This window comes from Glycine soja, chromosome 4 (genome assembly GCF_004193775.1).
Source record: "Glycine soja cultivar W05 chromosome 4, ASM419377v2, whole genome shotgun sequence".
Classification (NCBI taxonomy): domain Eukaryota; kingdom Viridiplantae; phylum Streptophyta; class Magnoliopsida; order Fabales; family Fabaceae; genus Glycine; species Glycine soja.
In genome coordinates this window covers 46,176,902-46,204,552 of record NC_041005.1, presented here as the reverse complement: position 1 = coordinate 46,204,552, position 27,651 = coordinate 46,176,902, and the positions used below count along the sequence as shown (strand labels likewise).

Here is a 27,651-nt window from a genome sequence, read left to right as displayed (position 1 = left end):
TTTTTTTCCGAAGCAATACTGGTTTCTCTTCTGATTCCATCATCTAAAGACTCAAGACTCAACTACCTAAGTCAATTCTGCGAAGAGGCCAGGGTGCATAAGTTTGTTCACAAAGAGTTTAGAGGACTACAAATAATAACCTTATAATAATAACAAAAATAGTAATAATACTATACAGATCAAAGTACTTACTAGATGAAAATTGACCGAATTGGTGTATGCAGCCAATTCTTTCCTACAATTCTAAGAAATCCAAAAGATGAAATGTTGAAATAGCTAGTTGTTATCTTTTGGAGCAGTTTGAAGCAAAACTCAAGAAGTTACTGTCACTGAAGTAGTGGAGTATCAAATTCTCTGATCCCCATCAGGTGTTGCCTGAATTTGAGATGCATACTGAAGGTTCCAAAGGACATCCTCAATGGATGGTCGGCTCCATGACTCAGAAGATATACATTTGTTTGTTATGGAAATAACAACTAATAGAGACTCTTTAGAGCATGTAGCTTGCACAACTGGGTCCACAATCTGTTTCCAACCATCTTGACTATTGAAAGATGCCTGCAGAATGGAGTTAAATTAACTAACATAGAAAGAAAAAAAAAAGAAAAATAAATATATATATATATATATATATATATATATATATATATATATATATATATATTCTATTAGGGATGCTCTATATACTTTTTCTTTTCTTTAATATTGAAAGTGCAAACTTGTCACTTGAGTGGGAGTGGAGGATAGTTGACCTAATAGAAGTATGAACATCCAACATCATCACAAATCTATTTCTTAATTTAAGACTTGAACTGATGCTGACATTCTTACAAAGAATGATAAAAAAAAAGTCTTAGTGCGTGTTTGGTTCAATTTGTTTTGAAGATATAATTGCTTATCAACTCTGTAGAGAGTTTTTAAAAAATGAGCGATTATTTCTTAAGATCTAATCATTTCCAAACATTGTTAATACTTGTAGTGGATGGTATTGTAGATTTGTATTGCATCAACCATCAACAAGGAGCAAGGACATGCATCTCATTATGTCTTGTAATTGGAAGATATCATGTAATCCAAACATCTTTGCACATACCATTACATTCAGCACATTTACTTCACTTTTAGCTGATAATGAAGGTCCAACAAGTGCCTCGAGTAGTATGAATCCAAAGCTATAAACATCATCCTCTAACATTTTCATTTGCCTGAAATTACACATGTTGAAAAAATCATGACACAAATAAACCTCAAGGAAGTTTCCAAAAAAATTATCATCTAATAATGAAATTCTACTAATTGTATCAGAAGTTATCCCATTTGTTGTGTACCAAGAATGTTAACAGAGACGACATTGGATCTAGACAAACTATTGAAGGAAAATAAAACAAAGTCATATGGTATATGGGAATCCTTACCATGAATCAGGACTTTCTCCTTTTACCTACAAACCAGAAAAGACAAGACTTAATCACTGATGATGATAGACAAGGTTATGAAAGACCACCAATAGAGAGAAAAAAAAAAAACACAAAATAATTTAAAGGAAAAGAAATCTTACCCCACTTGCATCAGTTTCTTCTGATATAACGGACAATCCATAGTCACTCAACTTTGCCATCCAATTCTCATTCAGCAAGATATTGTTGGTCTTAAGTCGGTTTTTGAAGAAACCAGGTATCATGCCAGTGTGTAGGAAGTGGACAGCCTTAGCAATGTTAATTAGTACTGACAATCGCTCTGACCAATTGAAAACCTTGCCTGGACTATCTCCTGAACATGCAATTTGACACATTTAAATTTAGTTCACAATCCAAACTAATTGGTGAGAACCAGAGAATACTTTCAACTTTCTAGGTTCTAATTTCTTATGTATATTATATTTCAATTTGAGGGTCTGAATGCAAGTTGGAAAAAAAGCTACCTACTTAAGGTTGTTTTTCACACTTTGAATGGATTCCAAAGCAATTTTAAATCTCCAAGGTGTTATCATCCAATCATAGCACAACTACCACATGGCATTGAATGAAAACAAGCAAAGAAAGCCATAATATTAAACCGCATTTCCCATTAGCCATCCACCACACTTTGCTATATACAAGGAGGATATTTCCATATTTCTTGTCAACTTCTGCATTTACTTGTCAGAATAATGGCATTAATGTGAAAACCACTACTTTAATGTATAGTTTAGGGCTGTACATTGAAAACCAACACCTATTTTTTTATTATAAAAAGAAGTAATGTTCGATACATGGCAGGTGATATACACGGAGGTTAGTTTCAGAGTTACATATTCTAAGATGAGAATGGCTGGATTCAACAATTATAAGTTCCTCATGTAACTAAATAGCTTAATGACTATTGTTCTGCTTTTAGACGGTTGTATGATAATGACACTACTTTAATGACTTAAGATTTTAGTAACCAAATAATAAAGTGAAAGAAACAGTATACTCTTACCAGAGAGATAAGTCTGAAAAGTCCCATTTGACACGTATTCATAAATGAGGAAGACATTAGCCTCATTATTCTCTCCTACAGCACCATCCATGCAGTGCCCTAAGAGGGATACCAAATGAGGGTGACGCAGCTTTGCAAGCAAATCCAACCTCAGTTTGAAATTCCTAATTGAATACTTTTTTGACAAAGGCAGGGACCTTATTACAACCTGTATTCCACTCTCCAATTTTCCTCTGTAAAGCTGCAATATCAGGGAGAAATTTTCGTGAGTATCTCATCTGATAAGAAGAAAATATAGATTTTAAATGTTCAAATATTAAAACCCAACTGCTACATTCAACTAAGTCCCAACTTCCAACAACTTAATAATATCTTTTTTCTGTTTTGAAAATAGAACATGTTTTGGATATTACCTTCCCATATATATTCTCACCCATAAAAGTGGAGTTGTCAAAGTTATTTGTGGCTTCCTTTAGCTCTTCCAAGGAATATGACCGACATGTGGGGAGGTCCTCTCTGCCTAACTTTGCGGCTTCAGAAACATACCCTGAAATTAGTACCCCAAAAATGAAAAGAAATAAATAATTGAATTCAATGTTCATGTCCCTCAATTTATCATATTTGCATAGTAGTTTATCCATATTTTCATCAAAGGTTTTAAAAAATGTTCCGTGGCCACAGTTGCATCTACATCAGTTTCCTGCAATATCAAGGATTGCAACAAAACTGCAATCATGACCGCAATTTAAAACCTTGTTTTTGTCCATTCTTGAATTAAGAGAACCTACTTGCATTTGTGAGAAGCTCAGAGGAGATTCCTGCTGCATAGCTGCTATCTTGAACTGTTTTATGCAATAGGTGCTGCTCTGACACCCCCCAAGGGAAATACCTTTTACAAGTTATAACAATGGTCAAAGCCAAAACCACAATGATTGCAAGAATTCCCACAATGAGACCAACAAAAATTCCAACTCTGTATGATTTCTTCTTCGCATGAGTTTCTGTGCAGTAGGATACTGCATGCTGATGCTGCACACTCCCAGATAAACAGTTTCCATCACTCTTAACAACTCTATTTTCTGATTTAGTGCTGAGTGAGGAAGGCAAGTCCCCCACCAATCTATTGTATGATATGTCAACAAATCTGAGTTGACTGCTACATCTTAGGTGATTATGGAGTGGTCCATTCAACATGTTGGATGCCAAATTCAAGTAACTAATGTTAGGCAAAGAAAAAAGTTCAGCAGGAGCAGTGCCTGTGAGTGAATTGAAGGAAACATCAAGCTTCTGAAGCCTATCTAGTTGACCATAGTGCTCGGGAATTTCACCTGAGAAAGAGTTTCTGCTGAGGAAAAGACTTATCAACCCTTTTGGCATTGCAGGTAGTTTAGAGTCTAACCTGTTTTCCCTTAAATCTAGTTGTTCCAAGCTACTCAAATCAGTTAAATCTTGCAATCTCCCTGATATTTGATTGCATGACATGTCAATTTCAGTTAGGGTGATGACACTAGGGATTGAAAGTGGAAATGGACCCTTCAACCTGTTACTCTTCAAACTAAGAACTGTGAGATTGTTTGATGAACTGAACAAGCTTGAGATGGTACCATTAAAGAAGTTATCACCCAATCTAAGAGTTTGAAGGTTCACCATTGTGCAAATCTTTGGAGGGATTGATCCATAAAGATAATTGGAACTCAAGTCCAAATGTTCAAGTGCATAGAGTCTGTGAATTCTATCAGGGAGTGGTCCCCACATGCCCAAAGAGACAAGACTAAGGACTCTAAGGCTGGTTAACCTTGCCAGAGTAGCCACAAAAGACTCCATGGAGAAGCTCTCTGATAGTGTTTGATTTGGATTGGCAAACCCATCAAAATCTCTACCCTTTGTTGGTTTATCACCCAAGATTGTGAGCTCAGTGACAAAATTGTCCTTGCATGTGACATTCACTTGCCCAGAAGAAGAAATAGAGCAAAGATCTGTCCAACGATCTCTCCATATTTCCAACTGTTTTGGGTACTCCAAGTGCTTTTTCAGCTGGAGAAGCACTTGGGTCTGAGAAGATTGCAACTGAGCACTGCAACTACCCACATAAAACACACACCAAGCTGAACAGAATAGCAAAACCAAGTCATGAAACCCCATGAAGGAAAGTTCTACTCTTCTATTTGCAGTATTTCAAGGAGTAAGGAGCAACTTGCTCATATAAAGAATCCAATGTAAACCTGTCTTAAACAAATGTAAAAGAAGTTCCATTAAAAATAATTGAAAACTTGAAACAAAGACTACCCCCCAGAATATAATAATAATATCAATAAAATAACAATAATATCAGGATGACTTGCATAGACATTAAAATTGACTAGTACCTCATTATGAGCTTAAATATCTTTGACCATTTGAATTGTTAAGCAGAGGTGGTTGTGCAAACATTAATGAACAGAATATAGTAGAGATTGAAGAACAGGTTCAAGCAAGATACTAATAAGCATTGGCTATGAATGAAAGAAAAGTAGCATGAGGGCAAAGAGAAAGAGCAACAATAATAATTAATAACATCTGTGCAAGGCTCTCTCTTATATAGTGAATATCTGAGATGTAAATCAATATATTAAACGAAAGAAAGATCAAGTTGTGATCTTTGCCCGGAATCCAAGATATGAAAGTGGGGTACCTGAAGTAAATGCATTTACTGCTTCCACATGGTGTTCTTTCCTACTGTGCTCTCTCCACCAGATAGCAATAATGGGGGTGCCAGAGGAAAAGGGTAACATGAAAGGTTCTTCTGAAAAAAAAAGTAGGAGGGAAATAAACTATTATGAAGTGAAGAAACCAAGTATCAACACTTAATATGTTGTTTCGGCTAAAGTTCAAATACAGACACCAAAATCCAACCAAGCCCTCATTGTTTCTAATTCAACCCTTTACAGATAAATGGACACTGGTGAAATTGAAGGCCTTCTGGGTAAGACACCAACCGATAACCATGTAATATAAGTTGTTATTTGTTAACCGCAGAAAACAAACAAATAAAACATGGTGTGATGGGTCATATGATATATTAATATATATGCACTTATGGTATGAATCTAACAAACTGGAGGTGCTATGCGGTGGGGACCCCACAATCATTGTAGAACTATGTCTACATCTATATACTTCATTTTCACTTGCGGATTTTGGCATTACTTGGGAACTAAAACAATCTACTCTGCACCTTCAGATTTCTTTGCGTTTTTAGTTAATGAAAACTTACATAATACCAGACTTCTGCTCCTCTCACCTCTCTCGTATCCTTCACTTAGCCTTTGATTCTTGAGTAATGATTATCGTCCCACACTCTCACCCAATGTTCATCTAGATACATGATTAACTGTGCATATAAATATAGTTAATATTATTTCACAATAGTTAAGAAAAATGAACACGATTGTATAATTATCAATATGTGTTTAATAAGATGTGTTATTATTATATACTTGTTTAAAAAGTTATATTTTTAAAAGTATATATGAAATAAAAGTGAGTTGAGCATACTAGAAATATAACTTAAACTTGTCTTTTAAAATGCATCAGATTTAATTTATTTCTCAACATGTCAAAAGTAATATTGGGTTGAATTAGATTAGTGGACGAAACAATTCATTAACACTCTTAATTTAGATAATTTATTTAAAAAATACTGTTTTTAATGTATTTTAGAATTTTTAAAAATAATTTTCCAAATTTAATTGTTTACTATATTTGAGCCTAGTTGCATTGTAACCAGTAAACTTATAATCTCAAGATTATGGAAAAAGCTATCATTCTAAAGTAGTGAGAATAGATCAACCAAACTAAGACTAACAGTGTTTGGTTTAATTATAGTGGGATGTATTTGAAACAAAAGTTTTAAAATTTAGTGAATTTCATATCTTTATATTGAATTTTTTTTATCTCAATTTACTTTCAATTTTTTTTGGTTCTTTTAAACTAAATGGACTCTAAATTAGTAAATTTACATGGCTATGTATTGATAATGTCCTTTGGAACTTGGGGTTCCTGCTTACTTGTCTTGACAGGCTGTCACAAACAAATCAAAACTCAAAAGCACAAATGGGTGTTTGGCTATTAGGCCATGACCTCCACACACACCCCTTATTAGGACAAATGACTTCAGACTACATAGTGTTATAATGTTGGGTAACAATGACAATAGGTTACGGCATGGGACAGCCCCGTGTACTCTCGTCTGTCCCAAATTTAATGGTTAAGGATTGAAGATTTGCCATCCACGAATTAAACAGCTTTTAATTGATAGGTGAATAAATTAAAAAGATTTAAATAAAAAATGAAACTCAATTTAGCTTGTAAGGAAAAAAAAATATGATAAAATAAATGTTAAAGTAAAAACAAAAAAAGTGATGCATATTTGAATATTCTTTCATACTACACGATTACAAAGAGTAGTATGTTTGATTGTTTATTGAGATTAATCTCTTTTAGAAAATTTAAAAGCACTTAAAGATAGGTTGTTTCCTTTTTAATATTTTTTAATCACTTTCTTAAAGAATTCAAACTTATCGCGACCAATCACTTGTTGATATGTCTTAAATAAAAAGATCACTACTAAAAGAAAGATAAGAGTAAAGGAGTAATGTTGAGCATCATCTATAGATCATATTGCTCCATTATTTTCAAAACCATGTACGTAGACTTTAAGATCTAAATTATATCCATTTTTTTAGAAGAGTTTCGATTTCATTTAGATCTAGGGGATAGTTACAAACATTACGTTGATGCATTATTTTCGTACTAAAACTAGTTTGGTTAATAATGAGCCCAGTTATTAATTACACATAAAAAAATAACCATGACTTTAAAATGAATTTGTATGAATAAAAATGACATTTTTTTAATCTAAAGAGAATTATGACTGTGATTAATTAAAATTTAAACTAGCTAGATACTTTTATTTATAAATTTTAGTAACAAGCTCACATTTAACACTGAACCTTATCCAACTATCTATATATAAAATTGAAATGCAACCTTTTAAACCTGTCTCTCGTATGTAGTCTCATGGCTTTAGTAGTTTAGTTGCACGAGAACCCTATTCAAGTTCGAATAGTAGTAGTTTTCATATATATACTTTCTATTAATGGTGCAAAGAAAACTCATTACATAAGCGTGATATGTGATGTTAACAACTTAGCCACCCGATCAACTTTTGTGTTGTTAATTCAACATTTTTTTCTTTAGTTGTTATATCTTATTAAATGATTATCTAACATAAATGAGTGCCAACAATTACTTATGCACTACATTATTGTATTAAACAAGAAGAAAAAAATATGAAATTTTCAAGTTTCAATAATTTACACCAATAATAAAGATAGTTCAAAAAATTGCTTTAGAGATTGCATTGCTAATATTTTTCAATTTTAAAAATTAAAGATTAATTTATTAATAAAATATATTAAAGAATAACATAATAATTCACATATTAAGAGATTAATTTTGATATTTGAAAAATAATTTAGTGAAAAAAAATTAAAAGACTAATTAAAATGATAATATACATCTCTCTTTCATAATTATTTTCATTTCTCATAAAATTTGGTGAACTGAACTGGGTTTATTAGTAGTAAATTATCTAGCACATTTTACAAAATGTAAATCTTAAAACAAAGAAAGAGGTGGGGCTAAACAAAATCCAAACCAGTTGTTGAGTTGGGAAGAGTTATGCGATTCGCATGAAATAATAATGATCTTTAATTTTGGCATGGTGAAGACTTATGAGCTTTATTCCTTTAGTATTGCCATCCTTTTACAGCAAAAAGTTGTATGCTTTTTGCGCACTAGCACGTGCAAGGAAGCAAGGAATTGGCCCTGTTAGTCCTAAAACTTTGGAGGAATGCAACAGCCAACCCAATAGCCAATAATTGTTTTTTGTAACGAGTGAGTATTCACACAGTGGACATACACGTACGTAGGAGTTTTTTTTGAAGGGAGAATGTGAATATTGAAGGTGAGCTCTGGGTTCATTTCAAAAATCAAATTAAAAGTTTATACATTAATTTTAAGTTTAAATATATTTTTTGTTTTTATTTGATAAATATTCCAAATTTTGCTTTTAATTTCTGTAATTTTTTTGTTTATGATGTTTTTGATACTCAATCTTTTCATATGAAGTCAGATATGGAGTCATGTAAGTGTTTCGGTAACAGAAACTAACAAGAGAAAAAAAAAATTGAATATTGAATATTTGAACTTTGAAGGTGAGTTGGGTCTATTTAAAAAAATGAAATTAAAATCTAAGACATTAATTTATGTATACTATTCTCTAATTGTTTAGCATTTATTAACAATTGCTTTTAACTACTGAAGATGAACATAAATATTTTAGAAAATATTTAAAACTGATAATAAAGATATTTCAAACTTTACTTAATGGTAATGTGTTTGAAAATGATTGTTGGTTTTTTTTTAAAGGAAAATTAATGGTTGGTAACATTAAAAATTGTAGAAAAAGGACAGATAATATTATTAGGCGACACTTTCATAATTACAATTGTTAAGTAGTTCATTTATATTGAAGAGGGTTAAAGTACAACTGATATTTATTGAAAAGGGTTAGTGCAAGTTATATATACTCATTAGGAGGAAAATGTGTATTTAAAAGTAAGAGAAAAGTTTGTTCTCAATGATAAAAAAAAAAAAGAGCATTATAAGTGTTTTTTTTAAGAGAGAAGCGTAATTTACTGGGAAAAAGAATGCACATATACAACCTTCATATTCTCATCAAATTTTATCTATAAGATGTCCACTTTCATGATCACTATAGCATTTTACCATGTACACAAACTATTAAGTAAAACTTTGATTAAGAAACATTGCAAGGTTTAGTAGCATACATCTTTGAAGTTTTGAAGGAAAGTTACAAGTTCCAACACCTGTCCTTTTAAGGGGAGAATAGAAAGCAGAGATAGATTAATAATTTTGGCTAACTTTAGTATTGGGCCCATTTAAATTATACCCGAATAATACAGCCACCTTTTCCTTTATTCCTTTGCCTTAACGGCAGCTAGAAGAAAATGTAATCAGTGTAAAGGGAGCCTAGTTATGATAGAATCAAATCCATAATTCTGACGGTTAATATAATTAAATTTGATATTTCTCTTTTTTACTTTATTATTTTAATTTCTCTTGATTTATATAATTGTATATAAAATTAATAGAAATCATTATTGAAAGCTAGAAGTTAAAAATATAGTTTATTAAATTATAAGTGTTCAATAAAATTAATTGTTGAAATAATTAAAAAATAAAAAATAACAAAAAAATAATAAAACTATAATTTATTTAAAAAGAATAATTAAGAAAATGAATAAATATATTAAAGATAAAAATAAAAAAAAATATAAAAAATTAGAAATTAACAGTTAAAAAAACACTAAAAACTAAAAAAAAAAACTAGTTAAAATGTGTTATTCAACATAACTTAAATAAAATTTTATTAACTCTAGATATGAGTATAATTTATCCTAAAACTAAAAGTAACTGGGTTTTTCAACAAGACTTTGTTGGTTAAATGGAAGTGGACCTTTTTTCATAATAACCATTCTTTGTGGGGTCAAGTTAATGAATCTAGGTATGGGGGGAGGGGACTTGTGGAGAGGGGCGTTGAGAAAAATTCATCTATTTGCTGGAGGGATTTGAAGAGGATATGTGGTGAGGAAAGTGAAGATAAATGGGTTGACAAAATGAGAGCGTGAAAATTAGGAGATGGTGGGAGGATAATTGGATGGGAGAAAGTCTTAGCAAGTTTATATCCTAGATTGTACCTTAATTCACACCAACAAGTGTGTATTAAGCAACAACTGAGGGCGAAGATGGCATTGAGATCAGGATGTGAATTTGATAACTTCTTGCGGTAGATTTGGAAGTTAAACATACCACCAAAGGTTATGTTTTTCTTGTGAAGGTTGTTCATTAATAGATTTCCTGCTAAGGATAACTTGAAGAAGAAGAATATTGTGATGCATAGGAATCATTACAAGTGTGTTTTCTGTGAGGACAATGAGGAATCTACAGATCATGTGTTCCTCAATTGTAGGAAGATCCTTCCATTAATTATGGAAAAATGTTTTAATTGACTAAATTGCACTTCCGTTTTACCAGGCTCAATTTCTTATCTGTTTCTACATCACCCTACTGTGCAATGAAATAGGTTACTCAAAAAACAGTCAAACACTATACATAGTCGTCCTCGTCCAGGGCAAAAAGAGGTGTTTCAACCTTATAGAAGAGTTATAGATAAAATCAATAATTTAATCAAAATTAGAAAAATATGGAAAAGAATGTTAAAAATAAAAAAAGGTTTGGATTCAGAACCCAGAAGTCTGATTATGTATAAAGAAAGGGGTGAAAACTTAATCCCACACGACAAATTTAATACATCTATTAATAAGTTGTATAAAGATTTTATACATCTATTAATTCCACTAGACTTTAGTTAATTGTATAAATTATTAATAAATTTTAAATATTTATTTTATTAATGATATAAATAATGGAATTTGAAAATGTGAGTTGTGTATTTATTATTTTTGGAATTGAAAATGTACCTATAAAGATTTTATTACTATATTTTAAAAGAAGAAATTAATTTTGCATGATTCTTTTAAGTTGAAAGAGAGAAACTGTGAAAAAATATTTTTGAGCACGAAAGGAGAGACCCCTATTTCTATATATGTATCTTCAAGTGAAATGAAGAATTAAAATTGGCATAGTTTGAAAATATTTGTGGATTGATTTATTTCAATTAATTTTACATTTTATGACAATTGTGAGAAACTTTGATTTTTGGTAAGGGATTGTTGAGTCATAATGTCTCAGGCGAACCCTAGAACTCAATGCTCCTATGATAATTAAATAAGAAGTTAATAAAAAATATTAGTAACTTATTATTTTTAATTTGGAAAATTATGGATTGTCGAGTTATCGTGACTTAGATAAAAAAAACAAAATTCTCACAATAACCAAACATAAAGTAAATTTGAATTGATTAATACTAATACCATATTTTTAAAAAAATATTTAATTTGATAAGATAATAAATTACAAATTAAGTTAATTAAAAGGATGAATATTTGATCAACACAATGCTACTAATAAAATAAATAAGTCTTAAATATACTTTTAGTCCTTTAAATTTGGGTTATTTTTTAGTTTATCGAATTCATATAATGCTGTTTTGTGTCTCGTGTGAGTCAAATGAGAATAATAGACCCACAATTAGTGACAACTTTTAACATGTAGAATTTGATTTTTTTTATTTTATAATTTAGGTATGATTTTTCTAATAGTTAAAAAGTATCGCAATTAAGTCAATAAGAAAGTTAAAAAAACTTATTAGTTGCTTTAATTTTTTATTGACTTAATTATGATAGTTTTAAACCATCTAAAATTGTATTTTAAGATTTAAAATAAAAAATTAATTTATAACGCTCAAAATCACCCATATGAATATCTCATTCTTCATTTAGTTCATACAATAAAGAGGGACTAAAAGAAAATTATGCGAATTTCTAAAACTAAAAAAATAATTTTAAATTGAGAGGACTAAAAAAATATACTTAATTTAAAGGACTAAAAGTCGATAAATAATTATTTATTTCTAAAAGGATAGTTAAATGAGATAGCAATCTATCATGACAGGATAACCAAATAATATATTCATATATAAGTTTAAGTCAAACTCACGGCTATGTTACGAATGTGAATGGAAGATCGTAATTTATGTTTCCCATAATTATAATTCACTTTGTTTTATTATATTTTTTTAGATTTTTTTATTTTTGTATTATTCCAATATATCAATCCCATCACGGCTATTGTTTCATGCATTCTTACTATTGTATCCTCCTGCATTTCCACTGACATTATAATAAGTTCATTCTGAAAAAAAAAAAATTCTAAAATGAATATGGGAAGTACAGGAAACAAATGCTGCCTGTCATCTAGAATACCCAACAATTAGAGAAAAATCCAACCCAAAATATCTACCCAAAGGTAACAAAATCCAGGGCGTTGCTACTTGCACCATGTAAAATTGTTGATACACCTAGTAATTATGTGATTTTTCTGTTTTAGCCTTCCATGAAAGGGATACAGATTAGCCCAACTTGCATGTCTCATATGGATTTAAACATCATGATGCTCTAATCAACTAAGCTAATAGACCAATTATGTTATAAAATAAATTATGTTGTTATATATATTTAAGGTGTATGTAAATTTAAATAATAAATTTTGTGATAATTAATTTTAATATAATAATTAATATGTTTACATATATGAATTTTTTTTGACAAAAATATTTTTTTCTCAGAAACTAATATTCAAAACATATTTTTAAAAAAGTGACCCAACATTACTAAATAAATTACAAAAGTCATTGTTTGTAATGTAAAAATACAAAAATTAGTTTCCCTAATGTAAACTTTATATTATGGAAACTAATTTCTGTAAAATGTATGAAAAATGAAAATGAAAAAAAAAAACTTGGAAGTTCAAAATGACTTGAGATAGTTCTGGAGAGAAGAAAAGAGTGAGAAAAGCCATAGGAAAAAAGACAAGGAGAGTTCGGGAAGAGAGGAAGGAGAAGTGAGAGAGAATAGGGATATTTTTGGGAATACAAAAAAGTGAAGTGTGAATAGCAGCTCCAATTTTTTATTCAACCTATCAAAGGCTTATTGAATGGTCCAAAAATAACAAAAGCCCAATTTTAATGAGAAATAAGGACAATTTTATGTTTGGTTATTTATTGCGTATTGGATTTAAGGCAAATTCTACGGTGAATCCTGAGATAGTTGATTCACCGACAACTATTCACCCTCAAATTATATTATGAATAGACCATTTTAACCCTATATTAAAAACAATAGTTTTGTGATGGTTGGTGCCAATTCCGTGGTGGTTTCCGACTTGGTAAAAACTAGCTAGGACAACACAAATGGAGTATTGCACTGAAACACTAAAGTTGAAACCCGAGACACACAAAATTCACCCTTGCAAGGGACATAATCTACATAAAACTTTTTTTTTTCAATTATTACTGCACGTAATTAAATAGTATATTATTGGAAGAATAAATGAAACTATAATTTTTATAAGTGATAATTAGAAAAAGGGAGGATTATTTGTTTCTAAACAAATACAATGTTACTTAGTAATAAAGGGTGAATGTTTTTAATGAAACATGAGATGAAAGATTTTATTAGATATCAATCTATAGGACTAAAAATAAGTCACATGAAACGTTTGAGGAAATTTATTAATATATATTAAAATATGTGGGTTTTTTAGTATATATTTAATTTATATTAATTAACCTTTATTTTAAAATTTAGAAACCATTACAACACTTGGTAATACTTTTATTAAAACAAAAATGCAATCTTTATTTTAATATATACTTATATTTACTATTTTAATATAGTTAACGTGACATTGTTTTTCTAAATCACAAAAATTACATAAATAAATTTTTGAATCTAGTTAATGTGCAATATTTCATAATTATGAAATTTGGACTCTATTTAACGTACCATATTCAAAAAATGTGTACACCATTAAATAATGAGATTTCAGAAATTGTAATAATTATTTAGTTATTAAGTAAATTATTAGAATTATGAATGATCCATTAGTACAAAAAGGATATTTCAATATTTTTTTCGCAGTAAAAAAGAAATATTTGTTTTTTGAAAGGAGGACATTTCAATATTAGTATCTTTATTGTTTGTAACTGTTAAAAGTTCTAATTTTAAATATTTAAATATTCGTAACTGGCTTGTAAAAAAATCGTAACTGCATGATAAAATAATGAAATATAAATCTTTTAATTTGTTATTTTTTAAATTTTAAATAAAAGATAACCTGCCAATATGTCACTCCTTAATTTTTCATATATTGTTCGTATACAATTTTTTAATTACCATGATTACATGGATTTTTTTTAAGCTTTGTTTATGGAAATTAAATACTTTTAATGATGTTGCCATATATACCTGAATAATGTTGAATAATGATACATGGATGTACCGTCAGCGTCAAAATTCAATGAACCATTTAAGTCTTTGACAATTATTATATAAAATAAAAAAATGTTTAAAATAATAACAGTCAACAAACAATTTTTTATGTATTATTATTTATACAATTCAGTAAAAAAAATGTACTTTTTGTACAAAAAAAATTATCACCTCTATAACACGGATTTTCTTTGAGGTCTTAATTATAGAAATTAAGACTCCGTTTGGTTGATTTACTGCAGCTGAGAATTGTGTGAAAAAATTCAAAAAATTTGATATCATTTCATGTTTTTCTACATTATTTTAATTTAAATATTTTTTCTCAATTTCATTGATACCGACCAACGTATCTCTAATGACATAGCCATATACAATTGAATAATGCTAAACAATGAGATAAAACAAAACTTTACTGTGAGCTTCACACTTCAATGATTTCAAATTTTAATTCAATCCAACATTTTATTTTGAAGAATGGTAAGTTGGTAACAATATACTCAAAACTCCTTAAAAAAGCAATATACTAAAAAAACATTTTCTTTTTAACATTCTGTCTATTAATGATTAGAATTGATAATACTAAAATTTTTAGTAGGTTTCATTTTTTTTATTTAAAGAGTCTATCTTTTAATTTAGAAGTAAAATTTAGTTTAATGAAAGAGTTAATAGCACGTCCTTTACTATATTATTTCATACATTTTCTTTCTTTCTGGTTAAAATGTATTAAAAATTATAAAATTGAGAGAGTCATTAAATAAAATAAGAAATTCACTAAATTTTGTGATCTTTAATAAATTTTAATCAATAAAAAAATGTGTTCAAAAAATCATGTCAATGAGTGTTTTATCATAGCATTTCTCAAAAGAAAATGTTAAAGAGAATAGAATAATATAAAGTGTTAATAATAGCAAGGAATTTTTTATATGAAATTTTTTTTTTTTACAATTTTGAGTTGTTTATAACTTGAGAAAAGAAAGAAAGAAAAAAAATAATTAATTTGATTGATAATTTAACGTGATAGAAAGAGAAATAAAGAAAAAAAAATATTGATAGAATGTTTAAAAATTTGAATTGTTAAAATATAATATTTTTGGGTCAACAGTCAAATTTAACTTTGAAAGTGCAAGAAGCGGATAAATTAGTCCTCACAAAATAAAAAATTCAAATTTAATTTTTTAATATAAAAAAATATGATAATAAATTGATTCATAAATTTTACAAATTAATGTAAAATTAATCCTAACTTTTTATGTATTCCGAAATTAAATTTTGATTTGTTAGGAATCAATTTTTAATGACAGCCATGTAAGATTTTGGTTATTTATGCTATTCTTTTTACACACACGTGATACTATAATCAATCAGTAATGGTACATAACGTAGTATAGTATGTGTCTCAGGTTGGGCCAGAAGAAGAGACAACTATGGTTGAGAACCGGGAAAACAACAACAGCCACTCAAGAAGATCACTCACTCTTCATTTCATTTCAGTAATGGCTACCCAAACCCAAACACAGTCACATCCAAACACCACCATCGACCCAAACAGCGGCTTCTGTTCCCATTCCAGAACCTTCCACACCCTCCGTCCAAACGTCCCTCTCCCTCCGCCCTCCCACCCCCTCTCCCTCACCGACTACGCCTTCTCCCTCCTCCCCGCCGCCGCCACCACCACCTCCGCCCTCATCGACGCCGCCACCGACCGCCACCTCTCTTACTCTCTCCTCCTCCGCCAAGTCCAATCCCTCGCCTCCTCTCTCCAATCCCTCACCCCTCTCTCCAAAGGCCACGTGGCACTCATCCTCACCCCATCCTCCCTGCACGTCCCCGTACTCTACTTCTCCCTCCTCTCCCTCGGCGTCACCATCGCCCCCGCCAACCCCCTCAGTTCCCTATCCGAGTTGACTCACATCGTCAAACTCGCCAAACCCGCCATCGCGTTCTCCACCTCGAACGCCGCGAAAAACATTCCCTCCCTCAAATTCGGCACAATCCTCCTCGATTCCCCGTTCTTCCTCTCCATGCTCGACGACGACGAAACCGTTAACAGAGACTCGCGTGCTCACCGAGTCGAAGAAGTGAGTCAGTCTGACTCGGCGGCGATTCTATTCTCCTCTGGCACCACGGGGCGCGTGAAGGGCGTGCTCCTCACGCACCGCAACTTCATCACGCTGATCGGAGGGTTCTATCACCTCAGAAACGTGGCGGATGGTGACCCTCACCCGGTGTCGCTCTTCACGCTGCCGCTGTTCCACGTGTTCGGGTTCTTCATGCTGGTCAGGGCCATCGCCGTCGGGGAGACGCTCGTGTTCATGCAGAGGTTCGATTTCGAAGGGATGCTAAAGGCTGTGGAGAGGTATGGAATCACGTACATGCCGGTGTCGCCGCCGCTCGTGGTGGCGCTGGCGAAGTCGGAACTCGTGAAGAAGTATGATCTCAGCTCGCTACGGTATTTGGGCTGTGGCGGCGCGCCGCTCGGGAAGGAAGTCGCCGACGACTTCAGAGGCAAATTCCCTAACGTGGAAATTGGGCAGGTGAACGAACTGCTTTATTTTTTTTTTTAACTTTTTCTGCGTTTTAACTCATGCGTGGGTGCAGTTATTGTGTTTTTTGCGGGTATTATCACTCACGGGTTTAATATATGTTTTTTTTTTTGTTTTTTTAATGGGGCCTACAATAATTTGTTTGGAATTATATTATTTACTCTATCCGTATTAGAATCTTAGATCCAGATACCAGATATCCCACCTTTAGGCAAAGGAAAACCAATCCCACTATTTCCTAGGACTCAAAGAGGACTTTATATTCTTCTTTTAAGAATCTCTTTAGGCATTCTTTTTTATAAAATTCACAAAGGATAATGATATTTAGAAAAATATACTGTATATGAATACCATAAAAAATGCTAGTAAATACCTCATGAGAGAGAAAAAAGAAAAAAAAATACCAAACAAATGTTAATCAATACCCGATGCTGATGAGGAAAGTAAAAGAAAAAAGTTACGAATTTTAGAAGATTATACCGGTTTCGAATCTCCCTTATAAAATTGTCTTATAATAATTACCATACGGATTAAGAAGACTGAAAAGAAAAAAGTTAACTAGTATCCTTTGAATATCTATCGTTAGAATAAATTTAAAATAAAAAATATTTTATATCAATGTATTTTAAAAGAAGATATGATTTGTCATAAATTAAGTAAAAAATACATTTGATCTCATAAAAAAATTAGTTTTATATATATATATATATATATATATATATATATATATATATATAAGATATCAAATTATATCGATGTAATTTTGGCAACTATTAACTTAATATAAAATGTGATTTTTATCTATCTAATCATTAAATTATATTTATATCTTATCAAAATCGTTTGTATCAAATTTTGTTAAAATTGAACAACAACAAGAAAGATAATCAAATGATACATATTTTATTATATTTTAAAATGTTTATATTAAGTCGGTTTTAACTTATATAAATAAAGTATCAAATGATTTTGAATTAATTTGAAATTTTACATATGTGATTTATGCAAAAGGAATTTTCGATCATGGTGAGTTTTTAGAAAACATTATTCAATTGAAATGATAAAGTGATGCAATAGTTGTCAAAGTTACACTAATGTACTTTGATCCCTCTTCATATATATATATATATATATATATATATATATATATATATATATATATATTTCTTTTAGTTTATAATGTTCCATTTTAGTTTTTTATTTTTTAATTAAGAAAATGTGGTTTTTCATTGATTTTTTTCTACAATAAACCCTCAAATTAATTATTTTGGGAAATTATATGATAAATTTGAGATATGAAATAATTTTAAAAGTTTAGAAATGAAAATTTATTAGAAAATTGACAAAATTTAAAGAATTTTATAAAATACTATAAGATTAGGGTTTGGAGAGGAAAATTTATATTTGATTTAGATTATAAAAAAAATGAATAGAAAATTAGAATTTAAGAGTTTTAAGTGGAAACAAAATTGATAGTAGGACTAAATTTGCTTAATTTTAGAAAATAGTAATTAACTTAAAAACTTGGGAACCAAGCTCCTTCATAATCTTTTTTTTTTTTTTTTTTGTGCGCTTGTGTGTTTTGAAGGAAATAAGAGACAAAACTGCCGGACTACACTAAAGTAGAGAGACTAAAATTTGTAATTATGTCTAAAATATATTCGCCCTGATTATGTCATAGGAATTACATATTTTTCCGCAACTCAATCAAAATGTCACAAAAGCATCTTTAGTATTATTGAAAAGAAGTCTTGATTATATATAATAGTCTACTATATTGTTTTTTAATCTATATAATCTGCTTCCTTAAAAAGAATCTATATGATCTACTATTTCTTATATAATGCCACAAGAGTTTTGGATTATGAATATTTTTTTTTATCTATTATTGTTGTTATTATTATTATTATTATTATTTAAACGCAGGGATATGGTTTGACTGAAAGTGGAGGAGGGGCAGCTAGAGTGTTAGGGCCTGATGAGTCTAAGCGCCATGGTTCTGTGGGTCGACTAGCAGAAAATATGGAGGCCAAGATAGTGGACCCTGTTACTGGAGAGGCATTACCTCCTGGCCAAAAAGGGGAGCTCTGGTTGCGAGGTCCAACAATCATGAAAGGTGATTTGCTATTTCCTTTTGATTTGGTGAAATATGTGCTTGCAGCTTAGCATTTAGCAACACCATTCTAGTTAAAAAATCCAAATATAATTTGAGAGGTGTACTGAAAGGCTTATTCATTTTCATTGCATAATACTCTCTCCAGTCTTGAATATGAATAAGAAATCCTTTGTTTTTTGGTATCAAATATAAGCAAAATTTTACTAACTTTGTCTAATGAAACTATCTTCAAAATACCTTTCATTTAATAGGATTAGTGAGTTTTTTTATGTGTAATATCAAGTTCAATGAAGGGTAGTTTAGGAAACACTTATTTTTTAATTGAGATTACACAACATAATGAAGTTAATTAGTTTTCTTAATAAGTAAAATAAGTTGTTTTTTCCTTATAACTGAGACAAGAGGGAGGATTAGGTAGTGAAGAAAGGCTTATAAACCAACCATCGATTAAAAAAGTGCATAAAAATATAAGATCTGTTATCATCATGATTCCTAATAAATGATACCAATTTCAGGTTAAGCCATACAAGATGAATATGATTCGTGTTTTTTACCAAACGTACTTCATATCACTAGCGAAATATACTTAATTTTTTATGGTCTTGCTTATGTAATATGTTCCATGAATGGTGATTATGGTGCCGGTGCAGGTTATGTAGGAGATGAGAAGGCGACAGCTGAAACATTGGATTCAGAAGGGTGGCTGAAGACGGGAGATCTTTGTTATTTTGACTCTGATGGCTTCCTCTACATTGTAGATAGACTGAAGGAATTGATCAAATACAAAGCTTATCAGGTGAGATGTTATTTCCACTAACATTTTTTTTGGATATTATTTTACTACTTAACATTTTTCTTATTATTTTTTCAAACCAAATCCAGGTTCCCCCTGCTGAATTGGAACATATACTACACACCAATCCCGAAATTGCTGATGCTGCAGTAGTTCCGTATGTATCAAGTCCTTTAATGTTGTGTGCTCAGAAGCAAATCAGTTGTCTTCAATGACAATGATTTAAATCTACTAGCTTTTTCCCAATTCTAGTTCCCCTGGGGAATCAAACTTTCTTTTTTTGACTTTGAACTATTAGTTGTTGTGTGTTTGACTCCTTTAAAGTGAGCAAATCACTTTAAAAGTTAAACTAAATAATCCCAGTTGATGAGAAAGTCATCGGTCGATATTACATGCACATGCATAACAAATTATAAATGTGTTTGAATATCAATTGTTGATTTTTTCATCAATGAGTATGATTAGTCTATTACTTACTTTATCCATGTTCAATTTTGAGAATTCAAATTCAATCCAAAAGAAAAAGGTGTTGCTACAATTCATTCTCTTTAACATACATGACTTGATCTTGTAACAAGGTTCACTAAATCTGCTAATCTTTTGGGGACAGGTATCCTGATGAAGAGGCAGGGCAGATTCCAATGGCCTTTGTAGTAAGAAAACCTGGAAGCAACGTCACTGCAGATCAGGTCATGGAGTTTGTGGCAAAGCAGGTGTGCTTCTGAAACCATGTGTTCTAAAATGTGAATATTTGGTGAATGAATTATATATCCAGTAATAAACACTCATAAAACCTAGATGTTCTTGTGAACAAGTCATGATTTGTGTTTTTCCTCTTGCCATGTTGCCGAAGTATTCTTATTGTTGCAGGTTTCTCCATACAAGAAGATACGACGAGTTTCTTTTATCAAATCTATCCCAAAATCTCCGGCTGGGAAAATTTTGAGAAGAGAATTAGTTGATTATGCACTATCTAGTGGTTCATCCAAATTGTGATCAAGAAAAAAGCATGGAGAGCAGCACTTAACACGTGCAACATTTTTTTCTTTAGGGATTGCCTTGTTATGGTATTGACATATTTACTTGGAATGCTTGAAGCATTATTAGGTTTGGTTGTTTTAAGATTTGGCTCTTCCTAAAGCGAGCTGTGTATTTTAAATGGCAATAAAATGAAGTTATTACTTATCAGCCTTTACTAGAAAATCAAGGGAATAGATTGATTTTAGCTGTTAACAATTTTACTGTTATAATTTTTCATACCTCTAAATTCTCTACTTTGTGTTATTACAGATACAGATTAATGTACCTCGCCTCGAAACTATTGTGACCTGTTCAGATGCAACAAATGCACGATATCGTGTGAAGCACCTGGCTTATCATGAGGTTCGTCGCCCTAGTCCACCACGAAGAATGTTGGTGGTGTGTAGGCTGGTCCTGTGTTTTATTTTTATCTGTTGTCCAAAAATCAGCAATCATTTTATTCGCACACACCCCTCAGAGATTTAATCATTTTAATCAACTACCTTCGTTTCCCTCATCTTATTTACCAAAATAAATTACGCACCTTTAGGCTTGTTCACAAAATATTTTTTTTCTAACAGCAAATGCTAATGTTAGTATGGTTAGTATACCGGATAAGGTGCTCAGTCAAGCCAAGAAGACACCTAATACACTCAAACTGAACATATCATTCGGCCACGTATCCATATATGCCATACAGTACGTCTTAGCCTTCAATATGTGTGAACAATGAGTACCATTCTGGCGTGATTATCACCGCTAAACTCACTTAAAGGTAATCACTTGATTAGAAGTTCCTAAGCATAATTAGGAGGAGTGTTACACAACCGGTAATCAGGATATGACAGACCCATAGACCCTAGGCCCAACAGGTTTGTATAAAAAGGGGTGAACTCCTTAGGTAAGAGGACTAATTCACTCTCAAATGTTTGCTACATACCATTAACAGTTCTGAGTCAAACCCTCACTTAAGCGTTGGAGTTCTTTTTCTAGGTATCCCCTCGCTCTTCCAGACACTTAACGCACTCGAGACTTCAACAAGGAACTACAGGAAAAAGATCCTCTGACACAGTAGAAGACCATAAAGCAAAAAGACAAGTATCTGATCCATTTGTGACAAGAACATTTTGGCGCCCACCGTAGAGTCGTGTAAGATATATCTCAACCCCAAGAGTTCATGGCAATAATAAGAACTGGTACAAATACAACACCGATGGAGCAACTGACTAATCACCAGAATGAAGACGTTCACATAGAGGATGAGACCGATCTATCTTCAATAGTTAGGAGAGTACAAGCTCAGGTCTCCGAGATGCAAAAACACCATGCCGAGGAAATCGTTGTCCTTTGGCGCAAGAATGCACCTCCGAGAGGCACGTAGGTCACGACAAGTTAAGGCTAAGTTGCTGGAAGGAGGAGAGGTTGAATCAACCACAGTCGACTTACCTATAGCCACTAATCTGAGTGTGCATTCGAACACTATTCCCCTATTTTTTTACACTTTGGGAAGACAGTTGTCATAGAGGCGACTCTTCCTTCCAACTAGAAGAACTTGACTATTGAGAAGTACGACGACACTACAGACCCAGACGAACACCTAGATGTGTACATTACCCAGGTGAGCCTGTACACCACAGATGATGCAATATCCTCTGCCGGGTATTCCTGACGTCATTGAAGGGGCATGCCCTTTATTAGTTTACACAACTACCTCTTAACTCTGTGGACTCGTTCGACACCCTAATCGCCCGCTTTGGAACACAATTCGCCACTAATCAGCCTCACCACCTAACATTTGTGGCCCTCATCAACATACAATAGGAGAAGAAGGGGTCATTGCGGACCTTCATGGAACGTTTCAGAAAGGTCACATTGAATATCTGAAATTTGGACCTAGCAGTGGCTATGCACCACTTGATAATGACATTACGGCTGTGACCTTTTGTCAATGGCCTATGCAAGAAATTGGCATTTGATCTTGATGAAGTGTGAAAGAGAGTTGCCAAGTATATGCAGATGGAGGAGTTGGCCAAGTATCAAAAATAGGTGTGGGCCAACACCATGTCGGCCAAGAAAAATAATGACAAACACCATAATGGCATAATAGCCTCATTGTCAAGGTTTTTACCAAGAATTGCCAAGAAGGCTAGACCCATTATGAACCTCCTCAAGAAGGCCAAAATTTTTGTCTAGGATAAAAATTGTGAAGAAGTTTTTCGGCAACTGAAGGTAACGCTGGCGACACCATCCGTTTTGTTGAAACTGGATACCACCAAGAAGTTGATTGTTTATCTTTTGGTTTCGACCAAGGCCATAAGTGCGGTTCTAGTACAAGAGGAAGAGAGTGAGCTAAGATCAGTATATTTTGTAAGCCAAGTACTGCAAGATCTGGAGACCAGGTACCAGGTGATGGAAAAGGTAGCCCTCACACTTGTTAACGTCGCTGGCCATCTTTGCCAATACTTTTAAAGCCATTAAATCACTGTTCGAACTGATTGTCCCATAGCAAAAATATTGTGTAATCTCGAGTTGGTCCGACGGATGATGATGTGGTCAATCGAACTCCTAGAATATGATATTGCCTACAAACCAAGAGATACCATCAAAGCACAAGTGTTGGATGACTTCATCAACAAGTTTCATCCCTCACTCCTCTTTCCTTTTTCTCCTTTAAAACACAACTTTGTCTGTTATTTTTCGCGACCTCACGCTAAGCGCGATTGTGCGGAGTAAGTGGTCTCACGCTAAGCACGTCTTCACATGATGTCAGGTTTTCTATGTGACTTCTTTACACTAAGTGAGTGTTGCCTACTGAGCGCTTGTGTCACGCTAAGCGCGTATGGCTCGTTGAGCGAGAGTCTCCTGACCTTCAACTTCTCTTCCAAGCTTTATTTTGTGTTTCTGCATCAAATATAACACTAAAATAGTATAAATTCACCAGTTTAAACACCTACTGGACAAAAACTTAGATGATGCCAAAATTCTAATTATTTACACAAAAAGAAGCAATAAAAGAGAGAAAATCTGGTAATTTTTATTGACTTAATTACAAGATATACTTATGCACGACAGTTATCAAGAAGCCCCCTCGGGATGGAAAAAAGAGATACTCGAGTACTTGAAACATGAGATACTCCAATCGACAAGATCAAAGCCAGAAAGATAAGAACACAGGCCGCCAGGTACACCCTAGTGGCCGACGAACTATATAAGAGAGGTTTCCCCTCACCTCTCCTCAAGTGTCTTGACCAATACCAGGCAAACTATGTTTTTTGAGAAATACATGAGTGTGTTTGAGATTTGCATTCCAGAGAAAGAACCATGGCCACTAGAGTTCTGAGTGTCGGCTACTATTTGCCAATCCTTAGGACCGACTACTCAAATTTTGTGAGGAAATGCTTTTAGTGCCAGAGACATAGGAATTTGATACATCGGCTGGCTGAAGAGCTGCACCTAATGGTCTCCCCTTGGCCGTTCACTATTTGGGGAATGGATATTCTTGAGCCCTTTTCCAAAGCTTTGGGGCAAAGAAAATTCCTGTTGATAACAGTTGATTATTTCACCAAGTGGATACAAATCTAACCACAAGCAAACATCATGGCCCAAGCAGCTCAAAATTTCTTTCGAAAAAATAATCACACGCTTTGGAGTTCCAAACACACTAGTCACAGACAATGGGATACAATTCATAGACTGAAAACTCAATGAGTTCTTGAGTTGCCTTTGTATCAAGCATAAGGTGACGTTAGTAGAGCACCCTCAAATCAATGTATATACCAGAAGGTCAATGGGAGTAAGATTTGTTTTCTTGTGTTATACATGGATGATATTTTGCTTGAAACTAATGATAAGAATTTGCTATATGAGGTGAAATAATTTCTCTCAAAGAACTTTGATATGAAGGATATGGGAGAGGCATTTTATGTCATTGGCATTAAGATCCATAGGGAAAGGTCTCAAGGCATTTTAGGTTTGTCTCAAGAGACTTATATTAACAAAGTTTTAAAGAGATTTAACATGAAAGATTGTTCACCAAGTGTAACTCCTATTGTGAAGGGTGACAAACTCGATTTGAGTTAGTGCTCAAAAAATGATTTTGAGTGAGAACACATGAAGAATATTCAATATGCTTCAGTTGTTGGGAATCTTATCTATGCTCAGGTTTGCACCAAACCTGACATTGCATATGATGTTGGAGTTTTGGGAAGATATCAGAGTAATTCACATATTGACCACTGGAAAGCTGCAAAGAAAGTGATGAGATATCTTCAAGGAACAAAGGATTACATGCTTATGTACAGACAAACTGATTGTCTAGAGGTGATTGGCTACTCAGATTCAAACTATGATGGCTGCATTGATTCATGAAAATCAACATCTGGTTATATTTTTATGCTAGCTGGTGGAGCTGTATCTTAGAGAAGTGCCAAGCAAACCTTGACTGCTACTTCCACTATGGAGGCTGAGTTCGTTTCCTGTTTTGAGGCTACCTCACATGGTGTATGGTTGAAGAGTTTCATGTTTGGACTTAGAGTTGTGGACTTTATTTCTAGGCCATTGAAGTTGTACTGTGACAACTCTGTTGTGATATTCATGGCTAAGAACAACAAAAGTGGAAGTCGAAGTAAACATATCGACATCAAGTACTTAGTCATAAGAGAACGAGTTAAAGAAAAGAAAGTGGTCTTTGAACATATTAGCACTGAGTTGGTGACTGTCAATCCTTTGACTAAAGGCATGTCATCAAAGAATTTTAAGGATCATGTAATGTGAATGAGACTTGGTTCCATGATGTGATTTCATTGTAGTAAAATTGTTATTTTTTAAACTCATATTTAGTTTGATGTTTTCTCATATAGTTTGTGCACATATTCATTTATTTATTTTGAGAAATATCATTAAGTTTAGATTTGGGATAAATATATGGTTTATTCATAAAGTTGAGAGTTGGCATTTAGAGACTTGATATATTGTGGTACATGGAAGATAATAATCGCTATTAGAGGACCTATCACTATGACTCATATTTTGTTTCTTGCTATGACTAATGTTGGGTTAAATGGACCAATTGAAAGAATGTTGGAATTTTCAGTTATTTAGTTCCTATTTTTCTGGACTGTTTTTTGTTGCAATTTTTATAGAAAGTGAGTTTCTATACGGGTCCATTTTTTTGTCCACATTCAATCCGTCTGTGCATCGTTCAACAACAACCCATGATCTTAATGTACATACTCACGTTATGTTGAGCTTTGTGATGGATAAAGCTCTATAAATAAAACTGGGTGCTTTTGATCATCAAACTCACTCCTCTCTTTAGATAAAACACACCATCAAGTTTGAGTGAGTGGGAGTCTGAAATGCTAAAAGTGTGAAGACTACAGTAGGTTGATAGCAATGACTAGAGGTAGGTACCTCTAAAAATTATTTTTCTTTACTTCTGTTGTTTGGTCTGAGAGTGTTATTTATGGTTCAGATCAGTATACTTAAATACTTTACATACAATCCTCTATATGGCCTTTCAATGTTGTCTAAGAGGATTTGCTATTTTTCCATTATTTCATTTGTGCATTTGAGGATTGATGTATTAAAATGATTTTAACTTTACATTGACCCTAAAAAAAATTGTAACATTTGAGGAACCAGTGTAGGAAAATTTTACTACTTTTGGAGTTTTGGAATCTCAGGCAATACATGCTGCACACAGGACACAAAAAAGGTGCATTGCTATAGAAAGGAAAACATTCTCATGATGATATTTAAATGGTTATTGTAATTCAACAAGTTTAAGACGTGTTGGGGTAGGAGTCTTGATATTTTGTTTTTCTTTATAACTTTACACGCGCAGTTTGTTAGACTTTACAGTACAGGTGTTGGGATTTTTTTTTTGATATGCCATGAATGGCGTTAGAGTACCCTTAAATTGCACTCCAGGTGTATGATAACATCTGTAATTTGTGCATTTCTCCCAATTTCATTTGTAATTTTCAAATTTAAAGTTCCTAAATTTAATTTAATATAGTTTGATTGAATCAAGACATTTGGGGTTAAAGTTCTTTTTCCAAGTCATGTGAGAGTGCTGGTATTTGAACTTCAAAATTTATGGAAAGAAGATATAAAAAACATGAATTATAATTATCAGTATTTTACCAAAGAAATGTTAGTGCAACCCACCACAAAATCAAGGTTGAAAGGGGATATGTCAAAGAACCGGCGATGCTTGAAGTCATTGTAGTCGTACTATGTTCATTAGAGCAGAAAGGCTTATTAGACATTTCCTATAGGGATTCAATAGTCGTTTCATAGTTTTAATAAAAGGACATATTAATCTTTTTCTATTAATGAAATTATATTTAATTAAGAAATTATGTTACTGTAGCTACTTTTTCAGTGGTTCGTAAGTGAACCATTTAACTGCAACGTCCAGGTAGAAGCCACCCTACTACTATTACTATTTCAGTCTATAAATTTGTAAAAAAAATGAAAAAGTAAAATTTTGTCTGTAAATTTGCAAAAAATGAAACAATTTAATTCAAATATTAAATATCTCCTTCAAAACAAACAAAATGTTTTACATATTTGTGGATGGATTTGTTAGCAAAAACTTTCTACAGCAACAAGCAATGTAGCCATTTAAACCAAACA

At 32.3% G+C, this 27,651-nt stretch overlaps 2 protein-coding genes across 10 annotated transcripts; one reads left to right on the top strand and one right to left on the bottom strand.

Annotated features, from left to right (window-relative positions):
* LOC114409932 (probable inactive leucine-rich repeat receptor-like protein kinase At3g03770) lies at nucleotides 1-5,472 on the bottom strand. Of its 5 annotated transcripts, none has more exons than XM_028373608.1 (8): nucleotides 5,132-5,472; nucleotides 3,249-4,686; nucleotides 2,874-3,007; nucleotides 2,461-2,701; nucleotides 1,559-1,770; nucleotides 1,416-1,441; nucleotides 1,094-1,205; nucleotides 1-558 (listed from the first exon to the last, which is right to left on the bottom strand). In XM_028373608.1, exons 2-8 carry the CDS (start codon nucleotides 4,600-4,602, stop codon nucleotides 346-348), a joined length of 2,292 nt encoding a protein of 763 aa, XP_028229409.1. In that variant the 5' UTR covers nucleotides 4,603-4,686; nucleotides 5,132-5,472; the 3' UTR covers nucleotides 1-345. The 5 variants fall into 5 exon arrangements, with proteins under 5 accessions (XP_028229409.1, XP_028229407.1, XP_028229411.1 ...); XM_028373606.1 differs by having other exon boundaries at nucleotides 3,249-4,682; XM_028373610.1 differs by lacking the exon at nucleotides 5,132-5,472 and adding an exon at nucleotides 4,827-5,100 and having other exon boundaries at nucleotides 2,874-2,992; nucleotides 3,249-4,682.
* Nucleotides 5,473-15,881: 10,409 nt separating this feature from the next.
* LOC114409929 (4-coumarate--CoA ligase-like 9) lies at nucleotides 15,882-27,042 on the top strand. 5 transcript variants are annotated; one of them, XR_003666246.1, is made up of 8 exons: nucleotides 15,882-17,071; nucleotides 19,007-19,196; nucleotides 19,847-19,992; nucleotides 20,079-20,146; nucleotides 20,600-20,702; nucleotides 20,860-21,056; nucleotides 21,280-21,372; nucleotides 26,653-27,042. XR_003666246.1 is itself a non-coding variant. In XM_028373602.1 (6 exons), exons 1-6 carry the CDS (start codon nucleotides 15,962-15,964, stop codon nucleotides 20,983-20,985), a joined length of 1,743 nt encoding a protein of 580 aa, XP_028229403.1. In that variant the 5' UTR covers nucleotides 15,882-15,961; the 3' UTR covers nucleotides 20,986-21,225. The 5 variants fall into 5 exon arrangements, 2 of the variants coding, with proteins under 2 accessions (XP_028229403.1, XP_028229404.1); XR_003666245.1 differs by lacking the exon at nucleotides 26,653-27,042 and having other exon boundaries at nucleotides 21,280-21,526; XR_003666247.1 differs by lacking the exon at nucleotides 26,653-27,042 and having other exon boundaries at nucleotides 20,843-21,056; nucleotides 21,280-21,526.
* Nucleotides 27,043-27,651: the final 609 nt, after the last annotated feature.